The sequence below is a fragment of the Hermetia illucens genome, chromosome 1 (assembly GCF_905115235.1).
Source record: "Hermetia illucens chromosome 1, iHerIll2.2.curated.20191125, whole genome shotgun sequence".
NCBI lineage: Eukaryota > Metazoa > Arthropoda > Insecta > Diptera > Stratiomyidae > Hermetia > Hermetia illucens.
In genome coordinates this window covers 174,576,444-174,602,169 of record NC_051849.1, presented here as the reverse complement: position 1 = coordinate 174,602,169, position 25,726 = coordinate 174,576,444, and the positions used below count along the sequence as shown (strand labels likewise).

The 25,726-nt window shown below is 42.7% G+C and overlaps 2 protein-coding genes across 2 annotated transcripts; both read right to left on the bottom strand.

Moving 5' to 3' along the window:
- Positions 1-10,261: 10,261 nt before the first annotated feature.
- LOC119646790 (probable cytochrome P450 6a18) lies at positions 10,262-11,881 on the bottom strand. Its single transcript, XM_038047379.1, has 2 exons — positions 10,792-11,881; positions 10,262-10,677 (listed from the first exon to the last, which is right to left on the bottom strand). The coding sequence occupies exons 1-2, from the start codon at positions 11,879-11,881 to the stop codon at positions 10,262-10,264; spliced, it is 1,506 nt and encodes a 501-aa protein (XP_037903307.1).
- Positions 11,882-24,045: 12,164 nt separating this feature from the next.
- Positions 24,046-25,173, bottom strand: LOC119646783 (probable cytochrome P450 6a21). The gene has a single exon (XM_038047367.1). It carries the CDS (start codon positions 25,171-25,173, stop codon positions 24,046-24,048), a length of 1,128 nt encoding a protein of 375 aa, XP_037903295.1.
- Between the last annotated feature and the right edge of the window lie 553 nt (positions 25,174-25,726).

The following is a 25,726-nucleotide window of genomic DNA, read 5'->3' as shown; positions in this document are numbered from 1 at the left end:
TGCCCTCAAAGAGAGAAGCCAGTAAATGGCTTAACATGTGCTTAAAGTTATGGAAGGAGATTGAGCCAAAGGACCCAGCTGTAAGGTGTTGAAGGTCCGGCATAGCCCCGAGATCGGGGAGTGAAAGTGCCTCAAAAATGTCAGCACTACGCGTATTCCGGTATGCGGAAAATAATAGGGACAATCGCGATTAAGGAAGGATGACCAGAAAACACAGCAATATTCAAGGTTGTTTTCGATAAGGGAGTTGAAAAGTGATAAAGAAAGCTAAATCGAGGTGAATTTGGAGGTGGAACGCAGGATAAGATAAAGTTTGGCAGAGGTAAACAATTTAAGATCCTCTGCGTACTGAAAACACGGACAGGTGAGGGTGCAGGGGAGGTCATTGACAAAAAGCAGGAGTAGTTGGCGGTCAAGTATGGAATCTTGGGGAATAATAGATGAGGAAAAGAAAAACGGGATAGGCGACCATGAAAAGAAAATCTGTAGCAATAGTAACTGAGGTAAGAGGAAAGCCAAGAGATGCTTAAGAGGGGCGGGGAAGTTGAATAGGGAGAGTTTGGAGAGGAGAACATTATGGTCAACCGAATCAAAGACTTTGGCGGAGATCGGTATAAATAGCGTGTACCTCCTGTTATGAATCAGGACAGACATTTACTAACGAAGTTGGCAAAGACCAAAAGGTTTAAGATAGATCATTGTTTCACGAAACCATGCTGTTTGTTCTTGCATAATGAGGTGATCTAAATCAGCCAGTCGTAGACAGATCTCTCGACGATTTTGGAGCAATATCAAAGAAAATAGATGGGATAGGTAGTGAGGAATAAGCGCTCTTGATGATAGGGATGGGAAGCGCTTCCTTCCACAGATGAGGAAAGTAGCATTCCTCAGAACTTTTGTTAAAGATGATACACAGAGGGAAAGAAATGTGTTGTTTGCAGTTAATAAGGGAGAGGTTAGGAACCCTATCGGGACCAGGTCCGACATTAAGAGCTACTAGGGAGGAGAGGAATGGCGATTAGGAGCAGTCTGGATCTTTTTCCGCAAAGCACGTTTCACGCGGGTCTTAGTAAGGATCTCCGTTGTGAACCAAGTTGGATAGAAATGAGGACAAGTAGGAAAAGAAGGGACGGAGAGGAGATAGGACGGGATATTATAAAATGTGTCCAGAGTTTGATCACACGTAGAGGTTGATAATATACGATCCCAGTTGATTGACGCTAAGATAGAGTTTAGATATTCAAAGTTGACTTTCCGAAGTTGAATTTAACAGAACTACCCATAGTTTTGGCGTCCGAGTGGGGGAGCTCAGCACCAAATTCAAGTGGGGGTGATAAACGTCAATTTTGACATAGAGCGGTGGGCGAGAAAATAGTGAGAGGTGATGCAGGCGGGGCAGGGAATGTATATATTTCCTCGGCTTACATGGCTCACGACCGATCAGCTCCGTTAGAAGAACTACAACAGCTGAGGAACTCCATAGCAACAAAAAAGGCCAACCTGTTGATAGGCTGCGACGCCAATGTGAGGCATACGCTTTGGGGCAGCTTGGAAATCAACGAGACAGATGGGTCATTCATTGATTGTATTATTAGTACAAAGCTATCGGTGTGGAATGGGGGCAGCACAAAAACCTACCATTTCGCCTGCTCAGAGTACTGTGACGGTTGGGAGGACGTCCTTGATATCACACAAATAACCGGCAATGGAATTCTTAGGGTGGAGAACTAGAGAATGTCTGACCAGAGATCCTTCTCAGATCACGGTTGGATACTTTTCAGTCTAGATCTCGCCGCAGAGGTCTCCTAACCCTTTAGAAACCCGACTGGAAATAATAATCAAGTAATTAAGAACAAACTCCCCGGTGTGCAAATTGGTAAGATTGGCAGGACAGACGAACTGGAATCAAAGGTTGGGGCTCTATAAAAAAACATTCGATATCGTCTTTAAAGTCTCGTGCCCTGGTGTAATAAATATCTCTCCAGCCTCGTGAGTCCACAAATTACTTTCGATCAATCAGCCTTACCTCTTCGCGCTGAAGACCCTAGAATGCGTCCTAGACATCCACTTAAGGACGATTATGGAGAGAACGCCTTTCTCTAAATACCAGCATGCCTACCTCATGGGAAATCCACAGGAACGACCTTCCACGAGGTAATTAGCATGGTTGCAGTATACCCTATACCTCTGCCTTTTTGGATATAGATGGAGCTTTCAACGACATTAGTACCAACGCCATTAAGGAAGCCTTGACCAGTATTGGAGGAGTATCTTACGCATTGGATTATATCCATGTTAAGTACCAGTTAATCCAGTCGGATCTGGGAGGCAACCACTTGATCAGATCTGTGAACAGAGGCACATCCCAGGATGGCGTCATCTCTCCAGTGCTCTGGTTAGTAATAATTGACGAAATTCGACGAATATTGGACAGCAACGAGGCGAAGGTAGTGGCATATGCGACGACTTGTTGATATTAGTGTCAGGGATGTATCCGTCCATTATGAGCGATGGATGATGGAAGGAGCGTAGCGAAAGGTGTCCAAGATGCGCACTCGGTGCAACCCCAACCAAAACGTAACTGATGCTATTCACCACCAAGATAAGGATACCTGAATTCCACCTACCATGGCTGAATGAACAAAGTTTGGTTGTTTCCTCCAATGTAAAGCATCTGGGTGTAATCCTGGATCGGAAACTCAATTGGAGATTGAACATAGAACTGCAACAGAACCTTTGCAAAGAAATGGGGTCTCCGGCCGAGGATGGGTCTCTGGATGTACACCGGTGTAGTGCGTTCAATCCTAACGTACGGCTCTATTGTATGGTGGCAAGCTTTGAGCAAAAAATACAATAGGATGAAGCTTAATAAGATTCAAAGAACCACGTGTGCAGATGCTTCTGCGGCTCTGTAGTCCTTCCCGGCAGATGCTCTTAATGTACTCCTGCATCTCGACGCCCTAGACCTCTACATGAAATACGTTGTAGCGTGCAGTGCTGTCCAACTAGGTGAGTCTGAATGCTGGGCGGCAAACTCCTACGCCCACAGTTACACCCTAGACCAAGAAACCTGGGCATTTCCCACGGACTATGCCACACGCAATCTGAATTTTACGAGAAACTTTGTTGTGGGCTTTCCAACCAGGGCAAAGTTATGACACAGTATTCCTTATCGGTGGACCAAAGACGGTCTGTGGAGTCGGCGCGGGAGGTTTCTCGAATGCACACGATGTATCCGAGTCCTATAGTCTCCCAGGTTTTGGCAGTATATTCCAAGCAGAAATACTGGCGATACTGGACTCGAGCCCCAAACGTAACGTAGCTATCCTAACCGACAGCCAAGCGGTCATCAAGGCTTTGTACTCAGCGGCGACATCCTCGAGGCTGGTGGATATGTGGAAAGACGCGCTGAAGCTGAATAGGTGGAACTCCGCTCTTGGCAGCCCTTTGGTGGATATAGTCAGTGTCTCGCTGGCGGCTGTCACTCGCACTACTTAGCAGCCGCGGGGCTTAGATGGCGAAGGCTTACCAGCTGTAACAGCCCGATCACGAGAGCTCCTGTGCCAGACGCGTGCAAATGCATTCAAGATTATGGCGGTCTGCACGGGGCACTGGCCCATAGGGGACCATGCCGCCAGGCTCGGCATACCCTGTAATTCGCATTGTTGAAGCTGTGGAGAAGGAAAGGAAACCCTCATGCACTTTCTCTGCGATTGCCCAGCTCTAGCTAGAGTCAGGCTTCGGACACTGAGTAAACCATTCTTTGTGGACCTCAGAGAGATTTCTAGCTGTAGGTGGGCGAGCTGCTTTCCTTTGTGATTGCTATGGCTGGCTCCGAAGATCCGAGCCGGTTGGACTCTACCTCCCTGCTCTAGTAACATCAGCCACGGTCTGAGGAATTAGCGACATCAAAACGGCACACCACAGCGCTAATTGGTCTCCTCGGAGCGGCCACCAGGAGAGACAAAGAGAAAGACTCTGTCAGGAAAAATTAATCAACTTAGAGATCTCCGCCAATTCGTAAAAGATAAAGTTAAGGAAAAGTCAATGAATGCCAAAGGTGAAAGACTATTCAAAAGACTAACCCGGTCGGGACTCGTGGGGAATAGAGCTCTGATCTGGAGGAATTACCCTTCACACAGTTTAGTGCCAAAATAGTTGTCCGATTTTATCATACCAGATATACCAGATCACCGTTACTTAGAATTTAGCGTAACTATTACAGAGGAACAGCCTGTAATACAAAGACGGAATTATAGGAAAACGGACTGGATAAATTTCAATGAACTTCTTGGCGACAAAGTTGAGTTCCCTAGGCTATTAAGGACTCCTTGGACGATAGAAGATTAATTGAAAACTGTAAATTGGACACTTTTAGAGTGCTTTGAAGAGGCTTGTCCTATTTCCCGAGGCCAAAGTGGTAAAACGGTTCCATGGTGGAACCGAGAACTGCAGAGACTCAGGAAATCAACCAGACGACTTCTAAATCGTGCTTGCAAAAGTAATAAAGATGAAGACTGGTTAAACTTCCGGAACTCACAGCGTGAATATAAGAGGCACGTAAAACGTTCGAAACAAGACTCTTTTGGAGAATACTGTGAGCAACTGGCAGGTGAAGGGGAGACTTCCAAGTTGTGCAGAGTCATTAATAAGGATGAGTCGGTCAAGTGGGACTCTGTTAGAAAACCGGATGGTATTTTCACGAACTCCAGAGTTGAGTCTATACAGACTCTCTTGGAAGTACACCATTCGAGATAACAGGTCTCAGAAGTGGGAAGAAGAGAATTGGCGGTTTCTGCAAACCCTTCAACACGAAGCTGTTTCAAGGGGAATTGGGATACTGCGAGAGCGGTTGTTACCAATAAAAGAGTGAGAGCTGCTACACCATCATTTGAACACTTCAAAGCACCTGGCATGGATGGCATCTGCCCAGCGATGCTAAAGGAGGGTGTAGGGCACTTAGAGAAACTTCTAAAAAATATTTTTCGAGGATGTCTTGCTCTGGACTACGGGCCTTCCTCTTGGCAGAAGGTGAAGGTATTCTTCATACCAAAGCCTGGGAAAGATGACTATTGTAATCCAAAGAACTTCAAGCAAATCAGCCTAACATTATTTCCGCTGAAATGTCTGGGGAGACTGGTTGAGCGTCAACTTCGCGAGAAGGCGCTAAAGTCGCACCCCCTAAATGAAAACCAACATGCTTACCAACGTGGAAAGTCCTGTGAATCTGCTCTTCATTCTTTAATTTCAAAGATAGAGGATGCAACTCTGAAGGATGAGTACGCGATGGGGGTGTTCGTGGACATTAAAGGGGTGTTTGACTGTGCGCCCTTCCAAAAGCTCTGTGATGCCGCCAGAGAACATGGTGTTAATGAAACTCTAATAAAGTGGATCTACGCTATACAAACGCAGAGATTGTTGTGTGCTGAAGTGGGTGTTGATTGCTGTTTAACAACGGAAACTGTACTGGCTTTTAGTCGAGATCTCGGAATGGTGTGTAGAAATACACAACCTGCCGTTGATTTGGTTGACAGTTGGTGTCTCAAGCATGGACTTTCAGTAAATCCAGACAAAACCACAATGGTACTATTTGCAAAAAGGAGCAAACTGAATGGTCTTTACTTTCCAGAGATGAAAGGTACAACCCTTCAACCCTCCGAAGAAGTGAAATATCTGGGAGTTATTCTAGACAAGAATCTTCTTTGCAAGAAACATATAGAGGTAAAAATGAAACGAACTCTCACAGCTTATGGACAGTGTAGGCGGACCTTTGCCTCGACATGGGGCTTAGTAGTAATATGGATATATGCTGCTATCATTAGGCCGATGTTCGCTTATGCATCCGAAGTGTGGTGGGTTTAGTTGAAATAGCAGAGTTTTCGCTGTAAACTATCCACACTGCAAAGAACTCTGTGTCTGGATATCACCGATGCCATGAGCACCACATCCGGCGCATCTCTGAATGCATTACTCAATTTGCAGCCCTTGGATGTGTTTATTCAGAGCACTGCAATGAGAGCAGCTCATAGACTTGTCAGGATATACTGACGTCTTCTACACCGAAGGCTCAAAAACAGAAAATGGTTCTGGAGGAGGAATCTACCTCTCGAATAAAAACGAGAACTGGGCTTTTCCTTTGGGACACTACACAACGGTCTTTCATGCTGAAGTGTATGCAATCCTAAGGGTTGCAACCTGGATGATTGGCGAGCGGTTGAAGGGTAGGCTCATCAATCTGTAGCGATAGTCAAGCTGCATTGAGGGCGTTGATCACTCCACTTCAAAAATCATTCAGGAATGTAAAAACCGATTGAATTCTGTTTCCAGATTCAATGTGGTGGATTTACTCTGGGTACATTCTCATGGTGTGTCATTATGGTGTGCAGGGAAATGAAATCTCGGATGCCTTAACTCCCATAATGACAGGTGGCGAAGCCTTAATACTGCTAGACACACCAAACTCTTGTTGTCAGAACCAAACAAACATACTGCAAAGTTTATCCTGTCGAAAAGCAGGAAGACTTGCAGAACTATTGTGGGCATTCGACTGGCCATAATTCACTAGCTGGGCATATGTTCAGAATAGGAATTATCTAAGATGATACGTGTCCATCCTGTAATGAGAAAACGGAATCATCGGAACATTTTCTATGTGAGACATGACATCAGACATCAGATTTTTGATACTGATGTGCTCCAACTGCAGCGGATAGCATTACATCCACTAACGGAATTCCTGCGATACATTATCGAAACCGGGATATTCCATTAAATGGGGGAATCGAGTACAGTGGACCACTCAGGTCTCAGTGTTCAGAGGCTTTGCCTCTCCCCCACCTCAAACACACTGACACATGGTGGAAGCACCTTGGAGTCCGCTCTAGCCTCCATACGAGGGCTTCTTTGGAGTTCTGGAACAACGTGAGCACTCATTCAAGCTCATCGTCCAAGGCAGACCCAAGTGATTCGCCTTGACTAGACTGAAAGCGTTCGACGAGCCCGTGGCTGTTTCACAAAAGCACTCGTAAAGCATCAGATTCGCTCAGTAACATTGAGGGGATCACGTGGTCGGTTTGCTCCGTGGTTTCAGCTGGGAGCGGAGTGATGTGGCGGCACATCGGAGGTGCCAACCTGAACGCCATTGTGAATTCACTTGCGCCGTTGCATTCAATGGCCGTGGAAACAGCTGAGGGCCTGACAGGAAACTGGGTTGACAAATCTGAAGAACGACTTTTGTCAATTAATAAAGTGTGGTTCTTAAAATTGAAACAATACCAACCTATGTATGTTATGTACTAGAGCTACTCTCGCACTTGAATGTGGTAATTGTGAACTCTGGGGAATCAACACATACTGGAGGCACGAATTACAATCGGTTGTAGACTTCACTTTCGTCAGTAGTACCCTTATCAAAGGCTTTCAGTGGCATGTCAGTGAGGAATCCGCACACATCGACCATCAGGCTAACATCTTCCAAACCTCACATAGGAATTTTATGAAGACATTAAATAGAATAACGATGAGCTGGGTAATTGGCAAATTTGACGCAGAAATGCTCAAGAAGGTACTTCTTGAAGATATCTTAATATGGAAAGCGCGCAAGAAGAAGTTTTTTACGCCGCGGGAAAATTGCAACGGGCATGCGAAGACGAAATCCCAATTTTTGGTGGAATTAAAAATTCAAGGAATATCGAATAAACTGCTCTAAAGGAGGAGATACTCCCAGCACAGAGGATATCGACTTGAATTCTTGAAGTTGAACATTTCACGCGGATGTGCACTGAAGCTGATTCTAATCCATAGCGTGACGGATACAGATCGGTAATGTTATCACTGAAAGGCAAGCGTTCCCCACAGATTACTTGTCCTAAATTATTACAAAACATTGTGGACATTCTTTTTCCAGAGTATGTAGAATTTACAAATTGGCCTGCAGTCCATCATCTAAGCGCACTTTCCTGATTTTTTTTTGGGATATTTGGGTTAGGTACTTTCCGGAAATGAGTCTTGTCTCACTTTAAGTGTGTACATTTTGACACCATATTCCCATACTTGGCAATTCACGCTAAAACTAACGGAAAATACTGACCGTAACTTAGCCCAGTGGCTGTAGTCCAGAGGATTCAAATCTGGGCCAACTGAGGCCCATTTATCCGCGGTTATGAAATCGGGAAGATGCGGCTCTAACAACTGCTGAATTATCTTGGCTTTGTGAGCGGGGGGCCGAGTCCTGCTGGAAGCACCACGGCATTCCAGCGAACAGAGATTCACTCAATGGCTTAATTACATCCTCTAACATCTTTTCGTACCCGCTCGTATTAGTTTTGATGCCGGCCTCGCAGAAATGAATATCAGTTACTCCGTGGTATAAGACGCCCCACCATACTCTGACAGAAGTCGGATGGCGATAATGTTGGACTCGCGGAGCATTTTTTTGGCATCATAACAATTGTGAGCATATTCTCGATCATTTTGTCGGTTTAATTTTTCCTCAGTGGTAACAAATTTTTCATCAGAAAATAGAATTTTGCGATATTTTTAACCGAGAAATCGTTGCAGAAGAGCAGCACACCGAGTTTGCCGTACTTTCTTCAGTTTTGGCGTTAACATATGGCTAACGCACCGCCGGTACGCACCGAGACTAAGATCTTCTCGTAAAATACGGCTCATACTTCGAGTTGAAACGCCCATTTGCTTGTGGAGAGGATTACGACAAACACACTCACATACAACATGCGCGATATTCGGGACACGTACGGAGCGCGCGCGCCCCTACCGCGGTCTGTCAACCACATCAGCTCGTTCGTTTACCGGCAGCTTTGTTTAAAAAACTATGAATTTTTTTCGGCATATTCCCACGTGTTAATCGCGATTCTTTTTTCGTAGTTACCGAACTTCATCGTGTTGTATTATATGCGCTACTGGCTTTCGGAACCTAAAAGTCTGATGGAAGTGGGGTATGGTTAGATACTCTCCGTACGCAGTGTTACCAGTTTCAGAGGCCAGACTTTTCTTGCTATATGCATCGAATGACAGAACTTATGGTCACATTATGTAAAAATGAATTTTACAATTTTTGACATGAAAAAGTTTGATGACAGATATTGAATTAAATTCAAGTAATTTTTTAAATAAAAACACAATTTGATTGAATTATAATATTAAAACATAATTTATTATGATTATCTATTAATCTAAAACTAATATAAAAGCTAAAATATTCTGAATTAAAAGTTAAAAAATCTCCGTACTGTACCTGATGCAATTTATACTTAGTTATACTTAGTTACATGGTTAAATTTACTAAGCTATTAAAAAGGTGTAAATGGTAAAGGTCTCTCCAAATAAACGCGATATGTAGTAACGGCAGCAAAACAGCATTACAAATTTACATTGTCATAAATACATACATATAAATATTTATGGCTTGTCCTTAGTTTCTTCGGAATTTCAATTATCTAAACGAAAGTATTATCATAGAAACTTGAATAAACTGTACACATTAAATAGGAAATTTCGTAGATTGTGAATCATTCATACTCATGGACTTAAATTATTGCAAAAAGTCAATATATTTTTCCTAAATTTAAAAAGTTGTATTTACTATACGCCACTTTTCTTATAATTGACGACTTATGTGGTTGGAATGTCTTGTCTTCACTCCTTTTATGGAGTGTGATGCATTCACGCAGTTTCTTTTTCGTATTCTTATTTTTTCCCTATTTTATGTTCAATGAGATTATGCTGTTTCATTAATATTAAAATTAATACCGTGCAAGCGATAAACTTGCAATATCCACGCAGCACAAACACCCAAGTCCAACCGGGAATCAAACCCGAGGCAAAGAGATCAAGATTGACGCTAAGACAACTCAGCAAACTACGTGGTTTAAATAGTCCAAAATCTTTTGTATCATATTTCCTTTCTGTACTGAGAGGAATCTAGTATTAGGCGTTCCACTAGAAGTGCAGTTAGGATCTTATGTGTCTATCCTAGCAAAAGGAACTCGGCTGCGTAAATTTCTACAATCCTGACTTTCAGAAGGTTCCTGTTAATTGGAGGTGTAACGGCAAAAGCTATTCAAATTTGTCAGTCTTTTTCTTCAATAGTTTGTAAAACACACCTTACCACAGTAATTCATAAACTTGGGCACCTATATGGTGCTGCCAAAACATATTCACGGCACCGTTTACTACCCAGTGCCGCATCGCGTCTCAGTATTGCACATCGTTGTTTTGAGAAGACCCTAACTCTATGAAATCAAATTTTAATAACTTTCAAATGCATTCCGTCCACAGGTGCCAGAATCCCTCCGCGTTGCGCAAATTTCATTGGAATTGGTGTTTTCGCCGATGGTTCAAATCGATAGTTCTTCAACAACATAGCCAGACCCACTCGCGATTGCATCCTACCGAATCTCAACCCTATACAATTTCTGGGACCATCGCCAAAGCTCAAGAAGGTCATTGGATGCCGCGCTTTCCATACTTCGGGCTGGAAACGATCAGGATCAAACTTCTCAGGATTCGGATAATAACGTTCATCATGCTGAATCTGATAAGCAGGAATCATTACAGTTGTTCCTTTTTCAATCACCAATTTCGTATTTGCAACTTTGTAGTTGTCTTGGGCTATACGCTGCAATGAAGTAACAGGCGGATATTTTCGCAAAGTTTCTAAAAGGAAAGGAAAAATTGATTCTGATTAGTTGGCGCAACTGATTTAAACAATGTCTCCAATAATAACTAATCCAAAGTATTTTATTCGCACTAGTTTAAATTCAGAATTACCATTGATTACTTGGTCCAAATACACCATATCTTTGATAGCTTCATACGTCAATTGGCCTCCATGCTTTTCGTAGACAGTATTTATTTCACTTCGCAGCTTCTCCTGGATGTCTCGGTTCAACGCTAATTCGTACAAGGCAAACATCATCGTCGTAGAGGACGTTTCGAATCCAGCAACAAAGAAAACGAAAGCCTGGGCGGCAACTTGTTCCAAAGTAAGCTTCCCTAATTTGACCTTTTTCTCTTCATCTAAAGTGTCATTATTTTTCAAACCAATTAGTAAATCCATAAAATCGTTACGTTTGATATTATTTTTCTCGCGGTGTTCGATGGTTTGATTCACAATACCCAAGAAAAAATTGGTGATTTCCTTACTAAAAATTGACAAACGCAGGGCAGCAGCCAGTTTTGGAATTCGGAAGAGGACCACCGTTAATGCGCGCAGTTTGGATGGTTGGAAAATTTTTCGGCCGTATTCGCGGAACACTGCGTTTGGATCTTTCAAACTATTACATTCTACTCCAAAAGCGCATGTTCCGATAACATCAGTCGTAAAACAAGAAAGAATTTCTTTCACATCAATCTCACTGTTATCGTGTAACATTTCACCCAAACTTTGATTAAACTGCTCTGAAACATCAACTATAGTTGGAAACATGAATTTCATTTTTCCAGAGGTGAAAGTCGGGGAAAGTTTCATCCGAAGTGATCTCCATTTTGGTCCATCCAAGGAAAACAAATGTCCCGAGAGGGGATCATCTTTCTCATTTACATAAATACCACGTCCATGAAAATTGTTGAAGTCTTTCACTAATACATCTTTAACGAAATCCAGATCAGTCGCTACTACCACGGGCTTGAACAGGAAGAACCCTCCAACAAAAGGACATTCTCCCCTTAAATTGTAAAGTTTTCCAAACACCTCTCTCAAATTGCCGATGCTATTGCGGGATAGATTCCCCAATGGAAATGTTGGCTCTAAGTATGCAACGCCACGATCTTTCCAATAGGAAAACTTTCGTTTGAAATAAAAGTAAACTATACCGAGGATGGTCACAACCAACCAGATTGCGGAGGTAGCGATCTCCATGCTTCCTACGAAATTAATTAACCACCTTTACTGCGCTACTAACACGGGTAATAATGCACTGTGTACGAATTACATCCCCTTATACTTTATACAAAACAAAGATAAGCGTTATCTGGGGTAACGCTAATCTGCATGTTTCGCATGTTCAGCATGAATTTATACTTTTTTTCTGCCTAGTAATGGCTTCAAAACTACTCATCGTGAGTAGTCATCTATTTTAATGTCCACACCTGAGATGCTCAAAGAAAACATAGCACGATTCCAAACTTTCTAACCCCCCGTATTATATGCAACATAGTAAAAAGCTCTTTCATTAAAGGCATAAACCACTGTATAGGCCGAAGAATAAAGCGAACCTAAGGGAGTCATCCCGTATGAAGGCCGTTTTTTTTCTGGTTTTATTTAGAATTTTTTTTGTGATGAACTGGATAATTTTGTTTAGATTTTTGGAATAGCTCTGCCCTCTAGGTCGTTGTCGGCCACTTAGGATGATCGACCTGATCCTTCTATTTCCACTCTAATCACACCTTTCCCCAAATTTCGTAACAAAAGCTTGAATTGTTTTCGGATAAATCGGGTGTGACAGACAGACAGGACATTGAATCGATTCTAATTGTTTGAAACAAAACCTTAAAAATTGATCAATGCCTTCAATGTTCTGCCCAGTAATGCAGATAGCAGAGCGCAATGACCCGTCAGACTGACGGTTTTGATTTTGTTGGTATTTGTTTTCAGTCCAATTCTACTTACCCCTTTTTCCAAATCCGCAGCCATTTACCCAAGGTCCATGACCCGATGATAGAACAAACAAATGTCATCAGTGTTCTCGATGTGTTTGAAGATAGATGTCATAATCCATTGCATTTCTCCTTATAGACAAGGCAGCATGAAGAACGTCACCGATAACAATAAAAAATAATATCGACGGCAATATGCAACCCTGGCGGACTCGGCTTTCGACCTCCAATTCGTTTGAGATTTTACCTCCGTGCGGCACGTGACATTTGACCCCATCATATGTCACACTTATAAAAGCTCCCCGTTCACGTTGCGGTAAGCTTTCTCGAAATCGATAAAGAGCATGTGATGCGAATATCTAAACCCCGCGCACTGTTCCAAAATGATGCTTAAGGAGGCCATCCCGTGTAAAGACCGTTTTTTTGGCTTTTTTTAGAATTTTTTTGTGAAGAACTGGATAAAGATACAAATACGAATTTTTCACCATAGATTTATTGATATCTTGAGCGTGCATAGTAATTTCCAGCCCAATCGCATAGTTCATTATTGAAATACAGAGCAATTTATACAACCGTCTCCAAAAAGAGGTGTTTTTCTGCTGCCACGCTAGAGGGCGCTGTCATCATCTTGAAGAAAAAGGTAAACGGCATTTTAATGTAGAGACTTAACTAAGTCCGCAAATTAGGATTAGTGAAAAATATTAAAAGCTAAATTTTCGATGCCTTGTTATTTTTTTTTTTTGTGAATTTTGATGTTTTTTCATGGCTTCTTCAACGAATTTCTTTGCATAGATGCAGCTTCGAGAAAAACGCATTTTAAAAGTGCGATTTTTAGCCATAAAACTTTAACTGACTATTAATCTGCTATAAACCTATAGTTCCTTAAGTTCCTTCAAGAAACACATGTACAGACTTGGCTCCAATTCTTGTCCTTTTAGCGAAGTCATTCGAACATCATTCGGACCGATAAATACGCACTTTATCACGGCGATCGACATAAATCTGGCATGTGACTTATCACGTGTTCAACACTATAATTTCCGAACGACTCCGAATATCAAAAATCACTTTACCCATATATTCTATACTATATCTAGATGCAATTGATGCCAAAAAAATTCGATTCCTCGGATCCGACACACGGGATGACCCCCTTAAGGAGGTTCTAGTTTATTATGCTTACGAGCACTGCTCAAAACTTTTACCAGAGCTGTTCAAAATAAGATGGCGTTTTCGCCGAGAAGTCTTTTTTGCAGAGGTACATGGCTCCCCCCTTTCATATAAGTTCACTTTGTATGACGGTGGTCATTCACGTCTTAGGGTGCAATCAATTTACCTCAAATGCGAAACTTTGACCTTCAATAATTTTGTTAATAAGAGTTGGATTGCCGTGAAACTTTTCGGAATTATGTCCGATATTATTGCCTATGCTGATATCAATTTGTACTTCTGCGACTAATTTAAGGGGGTTTTACAGTAAACTTCTAAAACATGGTAATATACTATCCGTAACTTTTTTTATGCAGATATCGGAAAGGGATGTATTTTGAGGCCTAGATTTCATATAGATGCATCACTGTGTTTTTTTTTCAGATTTTTCGGTTGGATAGTTTTTGGGAATGAAACCAGTTTGACACACACATTTTGAGCTCTACCTCCCATATACTTCACCCAATATCAAAAATAGGACCAGGATTTCAGAAAGTGCTATTCGAACCCTTTCATTTGATATCCCACATGACCATATTCTGTGAAAAAATGTACGCCACCTTCGCATGTATGGGAAGCCCACTTCAAACTGAAGACACTCGCTGCATGTAAAGGGACACACAGACTACATGGACTCACCAAATTTTGTGACTGACGGACAAACCTCACTTACGTTGAGATTCTGTGGAAGGTCAACGTAGATCAGACGCTAAGCGGTCTGGGAGACAGTGTCACACGGATCAGAAGAACGCAAAAGGGAGAACTACTGCTGGAGCTTCGGAAGATGCAGGACGAACAGGCGGTCAATTACTAGAACTTGGTGGGTAGACCCTTAGGTTAGGAAGTTACGGCTAGACAGTCAACCCACAAGATAACTGCCGAGTGTAGGGACCTTGATGTGATCTGGTCAAGGAAGAAAGAGACATATGGAGAGAACTGATGCGGCAATTTCGAATTCCAGACGGAAATGTCGACGCAACAAAAAATTTATGGAAAGCATATGGTGGCACGCAAACGGCAATCGTTAGCTTGCAAGTTCCTGGAAGTTGAAGGCAAAGTAAAGATTGCCACGATCTTTTGAACCAGTCAATCCAAGAGTTCGATGTGGACGTGGCGATTATTAGTGAACCATACAGACAAAAGTGGAAAGTGAATTTGAGCGACAGGACGATATCCGTTCAAAGAAACAACCGCAATGCCTGGAAATGGGTTCGTAAGAGCTAAAATTAACGGTATTCATGTCTATAGTTGCTATGCTCCGCCAAGTGCAATAAGCGTCGAATATTAGCGAATGTTACATGAACTGGCGTTAGACGCAAGTGTACGATCCCCAGTTGTCATCGCAGGAGACTTCAATACATGGTCCACCGAATGAGGAAGGAAGATTTCTAACAATAGAGGGCTCATTCAGTGGTAGATATTGTCTTCGTAAGCAGTGCGTTGATGAGGGACATTACCTCGCAAGTTAGTCAACACTGCATACACAGGTACCATCAACCTATACTGTTTAGTGTAGTGGAGAACAGAACAATGGACCATCCAAAAGACATAAAGTCATGCCGGACGAAGCAGTGGCGTTCAAAGACGCTTAACGTGGAAATGTTCACTGAGATATTTAAGGATAGTTCGACACCAACAGATACAGGTGCAAAGACGGGACCGAAGTGGTTCATTTCCAATTTTATTACCTGCTTGGAATTGGGCACCTTCCCGTCTCAATGGAAAAAGCAAATCCTGGTGCTGTCACCAAAGAGTGGTAAACCACCTGGAGAGTCATCGTCGTATCGTCCCATTTGCTTGCTAGACAGTATACGAAAGTTGCTGGAGCTTATTAGATGCAACAGGCTGCTCCCAATTGTAGAAGAGGCATGTTCACACAACAATATGGTTTCGCGCTGGCCGATCTATGGTTGGCAGAGGAAGCAATTGCAGGTATAAGATGGCAGGGTGGTGCCAAAAAATACTGTGCCATCATCACCCTCGACGTGAAGAATGCTTTCATCTCAGTGCAATAGCGACATATAATAACATTCAGCTAATCATCAGGAACTATTTCGTGGATAGAAAACTCCTCTACGATACCGACGTAGGCCTAGTTGGACATTTGATAACCGGCGGAGTGCCTCAAGGATCAGTGATAGGCCCACTACTTTGGAACATGATGTACTCTCATGTGCTGCGCATCAAACTTCCGCGATAAGCTACCCTTATCGGCTATGCAGACGACATCGCAACTGTTGTAGTGGACAAACACCTGGAGGATTTTATCTGGCCATGTGAGACATTAATTAAGCTAATCAAGGATTTATTGGTATCACATGGATTAGAGTTGGTGGAACACAAAACTGAGGCTGTACTGGTCAGCAGCCGTAAACTGAAAGAAACTCTATAGTTTCGTGTGGGCCAGCATGTGATAGAGTCCAAGCCTTCCATCAAATACCTCGGTGTTATGCTAGATCATCGACTGACCTTCAAGGAACACTTGAGCGATGAAATTTGTAGCTGCGTTAACTGGCATGATGCCCAATATTGGAGGACTCATCCTACCGAGGAGGCTGTTGCTAGCCAGATTATGTCCGTCCATTTTACTACTGTTCATTTTACTGTATGCAGCACCAGTTTGGATAAAAACCCTTAATGTTCAGGCGTATAGGAGAAAATGATCTTCAGTATGTCGTCTGAGTGCGTTAAGAGTCGCCAGCGCATTCCGAACAACGTTAGACGAAGCAACTTTCGTTGTCATGGGGATGGCGCCCATTGATATTTTGCTGGGGAGATGCGAACATTATATAACTGGAAAGCACGTAGTGACCATAATGCCGAATATCGACGACGAAAAGAGAGAGCGCGCACAATCAAGGTGCGGCAGGAACGTTAGAATAATTTTCATAAGCGGAGGTGGACGTAAAGGCTGATTCCAAATATCCAGCTTTGGATGACGCGCAGCGTTTTGGACATGACGATTCACCCTTCTGTCCTGAATGTATAAACGAATACGAAGGCCTGGAGCATATAATCTTCGTATGCCCGAGATTTGCAAATAAGAGGGAACAGTTTCAACTTCTCTTAACAAGATACTTACAAGTGGAAACGATCATTCCGCAAATGCTCGAATCACAAGAAGTGTGGAATGCAGTTAGTGGTACCATAAGCTGTATTCAGGAGGAGCTTTTCACCGTAGGAATAAGCCGATACGGCTTTGAGCAGCCCCTCGATCTAATGTCTGTAGATAGTTCTGTGGGGCATAGCGGGTGAGGAGAGTTGGTTTTAGTGGGTTAAAGTCCCACACTGTAACTTTCGATGCTTTCCACCTTTATGAAAAAGAAACAGAGAGATGTTGAACAGATTTCAATAAGGCTTTGTTTCACGCAAAAACTAAAACAAGTCGGGAAATCGGTAGCTATCCGCTCAGGTGTAGAAGGCTTTGTGTTTCCCTATGCGAGGAACAATGAGTGCATGACAGTTCCGTGTGTACGTAGTTAAAAATTCCATTGGCCTCTATTTTTTAAAAAGCCATTTATTAAATAAATAATTTGATGGAAAGCACTTTACTCCGTACACAAAGCATATATGGATATATGTCATATACGTATATTAAAAACCGCTGGTAACCAGGTACGCACATGTCAATTGTATTAATTGCTATTATACCTGCAAGCTGTATATACATGTCTACCTAGAGTAATTGACACTGATATGCAAATAACTAAGAAAAGCCAAAAAAGGGAAAGTAAAACTTCCTCATGGACCCCGCTGTTCACGTTAAGTTGACTTTGATGATGACGTCATACACGTCTTTAGGTGGCATAAATTTACTTGAAATGCGAATTTTTGACCTCCTACATCTATAATAGTCTGATTGCCTTCAAAGTTTTCAGAATTGTCTCCTATATTATCGGTAAATTTCAAAAACGTAGTAATATACTATTATTAACTTTATTGGTCCAGATATCAGAATGGGATGTATTTTGAGGACCAGATTTCATGCAGCTGCATGACTGTGATTTTTTTTCAGATTTCGGAGACTTGTTTCACTTTGTGGGGCACACATTTTGAGTCCTATCTCCCCTATGTTTCAAATCAACACCAAAAATAAGCTCAGTTTCGAAAAGTACTAATCGAGCACTTTCATTTGATATCCCTCATGGCTATATTCAGTGAAAGAAATATTTACACCCCTTTTTACATCTATGCCGAGCCCTCCTTCAAGCTAAACACAAAATGGTGTCACTCTCTGCGTGACGCACAAATATTGTGATAATTAGTTCAGCAATTTCCAAGTAAACCACAGACATCTAGAATATCCACTTTCGCGTGATACTGATACATTACTACAAAATTTCGTGATTCTATGATGAACTTAAGGAGGGTATCGAGCTCAATTACCAAAAATTCTAGCAAAATGCCATTATTAACTTTATTTGAAAAGATATCAGTTTGGAGAATATTTCGTAGCCTAGGCGTTATATAGTAGCGGCCTCCTGTTTTTTTTTTAGATTTTTGGGCTGGGTTGTTTCTGAGAATGGGTCCGAGAAAGAAATGATCACTTCCAACCCCCCGCAATCACCACTTTCCAACAAATGTCAAAACTAAGACCGGCATCGAAAAGTGGTAACCGAGACCTCTCATTTGATACCCCACGTGACTACATTTGGTGAAAAAAGATTGTTCACTCCTTTTTTGCATACATGGAAATTTGAGGTAGAATTATACCACTCACTATATGCGTAAGTGTTCACAATTCCTATCTTTCCACTAAATTCAATGTCAATGGCTATAACGGTTTACGACAAAAATGCGTGTGGTAGACAGACATGGGGTCTGTGTCTACTGCACGGTGCCCTTGGAGTGCTTGAACCGTTATGCCGTATCCCCTCCCTTCCGGGATGGCTTGTTTTCTGGCTTTACCATATGGTAAATTTCTTGCAAAGATGCGTCCTTACAAGTCCCTTACCGGGGGATGCGATTCTAGCTTGTCGACTTATTTAGCACCACAACCAATTCGAATCCAACGCCAATGTTTGCCCCAGATTCCTCTGAGACTGGTGCGAACATTCGTTCGACAGCCTTTGGAGCTTATCTTGTAGATTGAGGAAACGCATCTCCGAGCTCTACATGGGCTCTTTCCCGCCAACTTTGCTGTTGTACCAACAGCGGCGCCTTTGGCAATGCTGGTTTCGCGTCACTGCCCTCGTCAGCAGGCTATCCGAATCTTCGTTTCTCCTTTTTCCCATTCTGTTATCCCCTATCCCATTTTCTTCATCTCCCAGATAGTATTTCTCTCTGGCCCTGTTTTTTTTCGTGCAAAGCATTTGTGGTTCAGTATTCAATCCTGAACTATTTTCCCAGTGTTACCCCACCATGCTGGCTTGTTTCGTAGTTTACCAGCACGCCCCCCTTGGTTGCATTAGCCGAATATTTTAATTATCAGTGTGTGTTTTCTCCTATATTAAATTTAAAGTTAAGTTAATTCCGTGCATTCGGATTCCCCTCAAATCGTCTTAAATGTTTAGCTTAGGCCAGAGGCATTCCTGGAAATAAAGATTTCAGCCCCAGCCTTCATTAAAAGTTGACATATGAGCCACATTTAACAATTTGCTCTGTCGCCAATGATGGTAATTGCCCCGTAATTTCTACATTCCCAAGGTATAATTACCTTGCCTGTTATCCCTTTGGCAATTGAAAAATTCCATTTAAATTTTTTCAAGTCACCTTAAAAAGTTCAACTGTAAATTACATTGCCCAAGACTAAGAACATTACATTACACCATTAAATCATCCAACTTCACAATCTTAAAGCCGAATATCGTAATCACCCGGGAAACCTTTTGGGCAATTTGGAGGTTTCAGATGTCTCAGCTCTCCAAATGTTTCCCTATGTGCTTTCGTTGTGCCCAAGGCTAAATGCACTCGAAGCTTTTTTGGTTTTCAGTACCTCCCTGCACATATTCTCAAATGTAGAAAAGAGCATTTGCCCAACAAGGTTCTCCGGTCCATGTTCAGCCATGCTTCTATTTATCAGCCTCTGCCTTTCTTCATCGTGAACCGAACATTCACATTAGCAAGTGAAGTACTGTTTCCTGCGCTTCGCAATTACAGCGACTACTTACGCCCCATTTCCACTGCCATTGTTTAGTTATGCCTGCTCTCAGCTTGGCTTTCATGCTTATGGAATGGTCTTCATTAAAGACATCGCCTTCTACTGAGAAGCTGATTCCCTTCCTTGGCATGTACAAATAGTGCTTCTCCATTACTGCCAGCCTCATCGGCAGCTGCCCCACTAGAACGCAAAGGGCGTCAGACGAAGTAGTCCGATATGCTCCTATAACTGCAAGAAGCGCCATTCGTTGTGCTGACCGGATGGGTCCTATGTATGCTTCACTCGTATACCGTGCCCCTCCTATCGCTCTGTAGATTTAGATCCGCAGTGATAACCCCTTGTGTAGGATGAATTTTCCCGATTTCCTAGTGCCCATTCGGAATTTGCAAGGCCGGCAAGCTACCATTTGAATAGTGCTGCCCTGCACTTTTTGCTGTGGCCTCCTGGACCATTTATCTTTCAGGGGGATTGCCTGCGTTCTTGTTGCTGATAGTTTAAGCTTGACATCGCGGCATCACGAGGTAATATTGTCTGTGGTGTTCCGGGCAAGGTCTTCAATTTTACTCCGACTTCATGTCATTTGCGTAAGCAACCGGAGTAATTTGTTCCGATATACTGGACAGTTTAATGACCAGTTGGTCAAAGATTCCACAAACTCGGCCCGAGTATGGAACCCTGAGGTAGCTGTTTTTTCTCTCCTCCTCGAAATTGCCTTCCATAGCTATCCTGCGGTCCAGAAGATAGCTGAAGATGAACCCACAGAGCGCAGTGCGCACACTACTTGGGATATCCATTGTGGGATGCTCTCTTTCGACTCCAATAGTGCATGTACTTTGCCTTGGAAATAAAGTGGTCACTATTCTTCGCAACAAAACTGGACAATTTATCTGCGGGGCACTGATTTCTTTCAACTTAGCCATTACCACACTTTAGGCTCCTTCCGACGGGTTGAAGTCGGCCTCATCGCAGAGTTCTTTAAAGAAATTCCGTTTACTTTCACGGATCGCCTACCGTAGCTCTCCTCGACATTTCGAGTTTTGTACCTCACGTTTCTCCGCGCAATTTCCTGCGCTTGCATATAGGCATATGACACGCAATCGTCTGATTTCTCCATTGCGTGTAAGCGTTATTTCCGCGCCTTGGCATAGAGGAATCACAGGCTGCGATCATGTTTCTAACAATTTGCTCAGATTTTTCACTCGCTGTACCTGTTGTTGTGGAACTATCCTTAAATATTTCAGTGAACATTGCCGCGTCAAACATCTTTGAACTCCACTGCTTCGTCCGGTTTTACTTTATTTAGTTCGGATTCTCCATTACACTAAACAGTAAAGCTCGATGGTCGCTAAGCTTGTACTATTAACTAGCTCGCCAAGTAATGTCCTTCATCAACGCACTGCGGAATTTTTGGAAGGTATAGGTACATCCGATAGTAGGAAGAAAAATGTTAGGCAAAGAAAAATCTTCAAGCAATATGAGCCCCCTGTTGTTAGAAGCTTCCCCATTCGGTAAACCATGCGTTGAAATCTCCCGCGATGACAACGATGGATCGTACACTTACGTCTAACTCCGGTTCACGTAACATTCGCTCATATTCCACGTTTATTGCACTTGGCGGAGCATAACGTTGTGGTCATTTCTTCTTCCTGTCATCAAAATTGCCAACTTTCCACTTTTGTGGGTGTCCCATGGGTAGGTAGGCAGGTATCAGTAGCCACACAGTAGCGCCGTCATGCGTCGTTTTGAGGCATACACTCCTAGGACCGTGACTGCTGTTATGAGAGCAGGGAGGCAGAGTCTAACCGACTCGGACCTTCAGTTAGAAACTTCTCTGAGGCCCCCAAAGAATGGTTTATCCAGTCTCCGTAGCCTGACTCTAGCTAGAGCTGGGCAATCGCAGAGAAAGTGCATGAGGATTTCCCTTCCTTCTTCGCAGCTTTGGCAATACGAGTTGTAGGGTATGCCGAGCCTGGCGGCATGGTCCCCTATGGGCCAGTGCCCCGTGCAGACCGCCGTAATCTTGAATGCATTTGCATGCTTCTGCCACAGGAGCTCTCGTAATCGGGCTATGTTATAAGCGAGCCAAATTCTACTTCACTTGCCACAGCTTCTAAGCCTTTGCCATCTATGGCCCGCGGCTGCTAGGTAGTGTAAGTAGACTCTGCCCTTGACAACCGCCAGCGAAACTCCGTCTGTATTCCCCGAAGGGCTGCCAAGAGGAGAGTCTCGCCTGGCCAATCCGTCAGCCCGCTCATTCCCCCCTATGTTCCTATGCGCAGGAACCCAAAGGAGGTGACCTTGAGGGTGCCCAGATGGTTCAGCGCGTCTCTGCACTGCCCCACCAGCCTGGAAAATGTCATCACTGTACAAGGCCTTGATGACCGCTTGTCTGTCGGTCAGATTGGCTATGGAATCTCGCTCCAGCCATCGACCGACTTTCAATTTCACCAGTACTTCCGCTTCCGCACTGACTATTCGAAAAAACTTCCGCGACGAATCCACAGACCATCTTTGATCCATCGGTAAAGAATACTGAGTCATAATCTTCAAACACGCCACCGGTCTTCTACTTTGCCCTGGTTGGAAAGTCCACAGCAAAGTTTTTCGTGAACTTCACGGCATAGTCCGTGAGGAATGCCCAGATTTCCTGCACGCTGCAACGAGTGTAAGAATTGAACACGAAATAAGTCTCGCAAAAGAACACTGACTAGGACCCGTCTTAAAACAGCATTCTACGCTTCAACAAAATAGTCTAAATTCTGTACACAGATAGAACGTTGTTGAATGAATGAATGATTTACCGAACTTTATTTCAGCTCCAGTCAAAACTTCCCAAGAAGCTTATACTCTTTCTCCACTGTTCTGCGCCATGTATTTCTGTAGCAATCTGCTCCACTGTCAGAGTATCTATTCCTGGCGACGTTGAAGTTTCTATTGACCTTGGGGTAAGTCAGAGAAGCTCAATGGAACGATGCGCACATGATCTGGCAAGGGATTGGAACTTTCGAGTACCTGTGGAGGTCGCTTTCGATCTGGTGCTCCGGTGTAGTAACACAGAAAGAACAATAGCCCAGAACAGTCTAATTAAAAATGTACTTTTCAAAATTTTTGGGGAAAATCCACAAGTCATCGAACGACATCAAGTTCGGTGACGCCGTCGGCAGAAACAACGCTTCAAAGATATTCAAACTGCAACATGCTAATAGAAAAGGTGGGATAACTAGTCAGACTAAGGATTTCGGAGGAGTTCGACAGCAGAAGTTGAATGAAAGCCGTGTTTATATATTTGATTTGTTTATTCAAATCGAATATCGATCCAGCTTCCCATTGTGATGTTCACAAAGTGAGAGCTGTGAGTATACTGTCTCTTCTATTGAGTAACTGCTCACCCTGTAGGAATTAGCTAACTTTCAGGGAGTCGAACATTTGGCTAGCAGAGAAAGGTAATTGAAAGTTCTAATGCCAGGCAAATGTTTATCTACAGTTCAACTCTGCCATTAAGTTCCATTAATTGGCAAGGATGCAAGCAGATGTCATCCGCGTAATCGATGCCATATTATGTAGATCAGAGCAGAATATCCCATTCTCGTAAAGCACTCCAAATATACTCCCTTGCAACCCTGTCCACAACTTTCTCAAAATCGATGAAGAGGAGGTGAAACCGTTCACATTGTTCCAGCATGATCCGGATGCTGTAAGTGCAGGAAGGTCCAGAGTAGAAACTGGCCTCCTCACTGTCCTTGACCTTTTTGGGATATTCTTTGGTACGTACAGAATTATTTTAGCTGTCAAAAACATGCGAGACTGCACGAAACACGCAAATACTCCTCCAATTATCTTTGTGAGCGAAGCTGATGAGAGAGAATTGACCACCCTCTCACTATGGTATGGCGACCTTGTTGAAAAATAACATTCCATATGAACAAATATAACCATGTTATTTCTTTAAATAAAGTATTTCGAAGCCCAACGGTTGAGCACCTCTTTCTACCCCCCCCCCCCCCCCCCTCTCCCCTGCGCTGCAACAGCTGTTATTCATACTGATTTCAGTAAGTTTTTGCTTTCCCATAAACTTCGAAAATGTCCCCTTTAAGACTGCAATATGTACCCTAGACTGATCACATAAAAACAGTACACAAAGAAGATAAATCTGATAAAATCTTACCATTTATTACACAATCCAAGTATTTCATATCCATCATAGCTTCGTAAGTAAACTTTTCATTGTGCTTTTTTAAAACCTCATTAATTTCATTGCGGGCCTTATCTTGAATATCAGTATTAAGCGCCAGCTCATACAGAGCGAATGTCATTGTTGTGGAAGAAGTCTCGAATCCAGCCAGAAAGAACAAAAACGCCTGCGCATCCACATCAATCAGTGAAAATTCGCTTTCGACAGTACTCGATTTTTTCAGTTGAATAAGCAAGTCCATGAAGTCATCACGACGAACATTATTTTTTTTTCGGTATTCCAAGGTCTCTTTCACAATGCCCATAAAAAAAGAGCTAACTTCAGTTCTAATAGTTTTTATACCAAGCTCGATACGAAGTTTCGGGAACTGATTAACGAGCGTTCGACCGAAAGTCCTCAGTGGAGGTTCAGCAAAGAACTTCCGTCCCATTGTTCTGAACTCAGCATTGGGATCTTTCAAGCTGTTGCACTCAATACCAAACGCGCAGGTTCCTATTACATCAGTCGTGAACCTCGCTAGGAGCTCCTTGATTTCCATAACGCTACCCATTCTCACTGCTTCGCTCAACGTCTGATCAAACCTAGTCGCGACTTCTACTATCGTTGGATACATAAATTTCATTTTTCCGGATGTAAATGTAGGAGTAAGTTTGGTACGCAAGCGTTTCCAGTGGTTTCCCTTCACGTTAAACATGTTAAGGGAGAGTGGATCATACTTGGGATTATAGTAGATACCACGATCGTTAAATAGTTTGAAATCTTTCACCAATACGTATTGTATGAAGTCCAAGTCAACAGCAATGGGTAAAGCTTGCGTGAAAAAGTGAGCTCCTGCAAAAGGAGTTTTTCCTTTGAAAGCTGCATAAATCTCTGTCAAATTCTCCGTGATATGTTGCTTCTTGTTCCCATTACGAAAAAGAGTTCCATATGGTATTCGAGGTTCAAAATGAGGAATTCCCCTCTTTTTCCAGTATTGAAACTTTACTTTAAACAATGTGTACACCCCAATCAATATCAAAGCTAATAGATAGCATAGACCGATAACAAACCCCATTTTAAGAGCGAAATTTACATCCAACCAAAGCACACGAACGAAAGTATCCAACTAAAGGAATAGCCACCCCATTTTCATATCAGCAAATAAAATTGATGTCATGAAGAATTTTATCTTTGACTCGACTGAATCATACAAATATTTAGATAGCCACCTCTATCTTCATTTTTACGAACCACGCGATAAGCTCACTAACAGCGATTTTAGCTTACGATTGCAGCTTAATGTTCACTAAGGTGCATAACGTTTAGGGGTGTTGATGTCTAATGGCATGGAAGTCTTTAAAAGACTTGGCCCAGGGTTTAAATCCCTGAGAGTGTGGGATTTTTACGCACTAAAACCACCTCTCGCAAAGATACAACTAAGTTTCTCCATCCAGCAGCTTTTTGCATATTTAGGTTCCATTTTTATTGAGAGAAGACCTTGGGGACCACCCTGGCACTTTGGTTGGCTTCGCTGAGGAACTGACTTTTTCTCAGCAACTTATATCTTTAGTCATCCTTTATGTGAGCAACTTGTTTGGCTTCACCCTTTCCGCTCATCTCATTATATC

Excerpts from the sequence above, each read along its gene's own strand:
- LOC119646783 (XM_038047367.1), bottom strand. The coding sequence starts at position 25,173 with ATGGGGTTTGTTATCGGTCTATGCTATCTATTAGCTTTGATATTGATT.
- LOC119646790 (XM_038047379.1), bottom strand. The coding sequence starts at position 11,881 with ATGGAGATCGCTACCTCCGCAATCTGGTTGGTTGTGACCATCCTCGGT. Across the intron at positions 10,678-10,791 it reads TTTGGACCAAGTAATCAATG|AAACTTTGCGAAAATATCCG; the intron begins GTAATTCTGAAT and ends CTTTCCTTTTAG.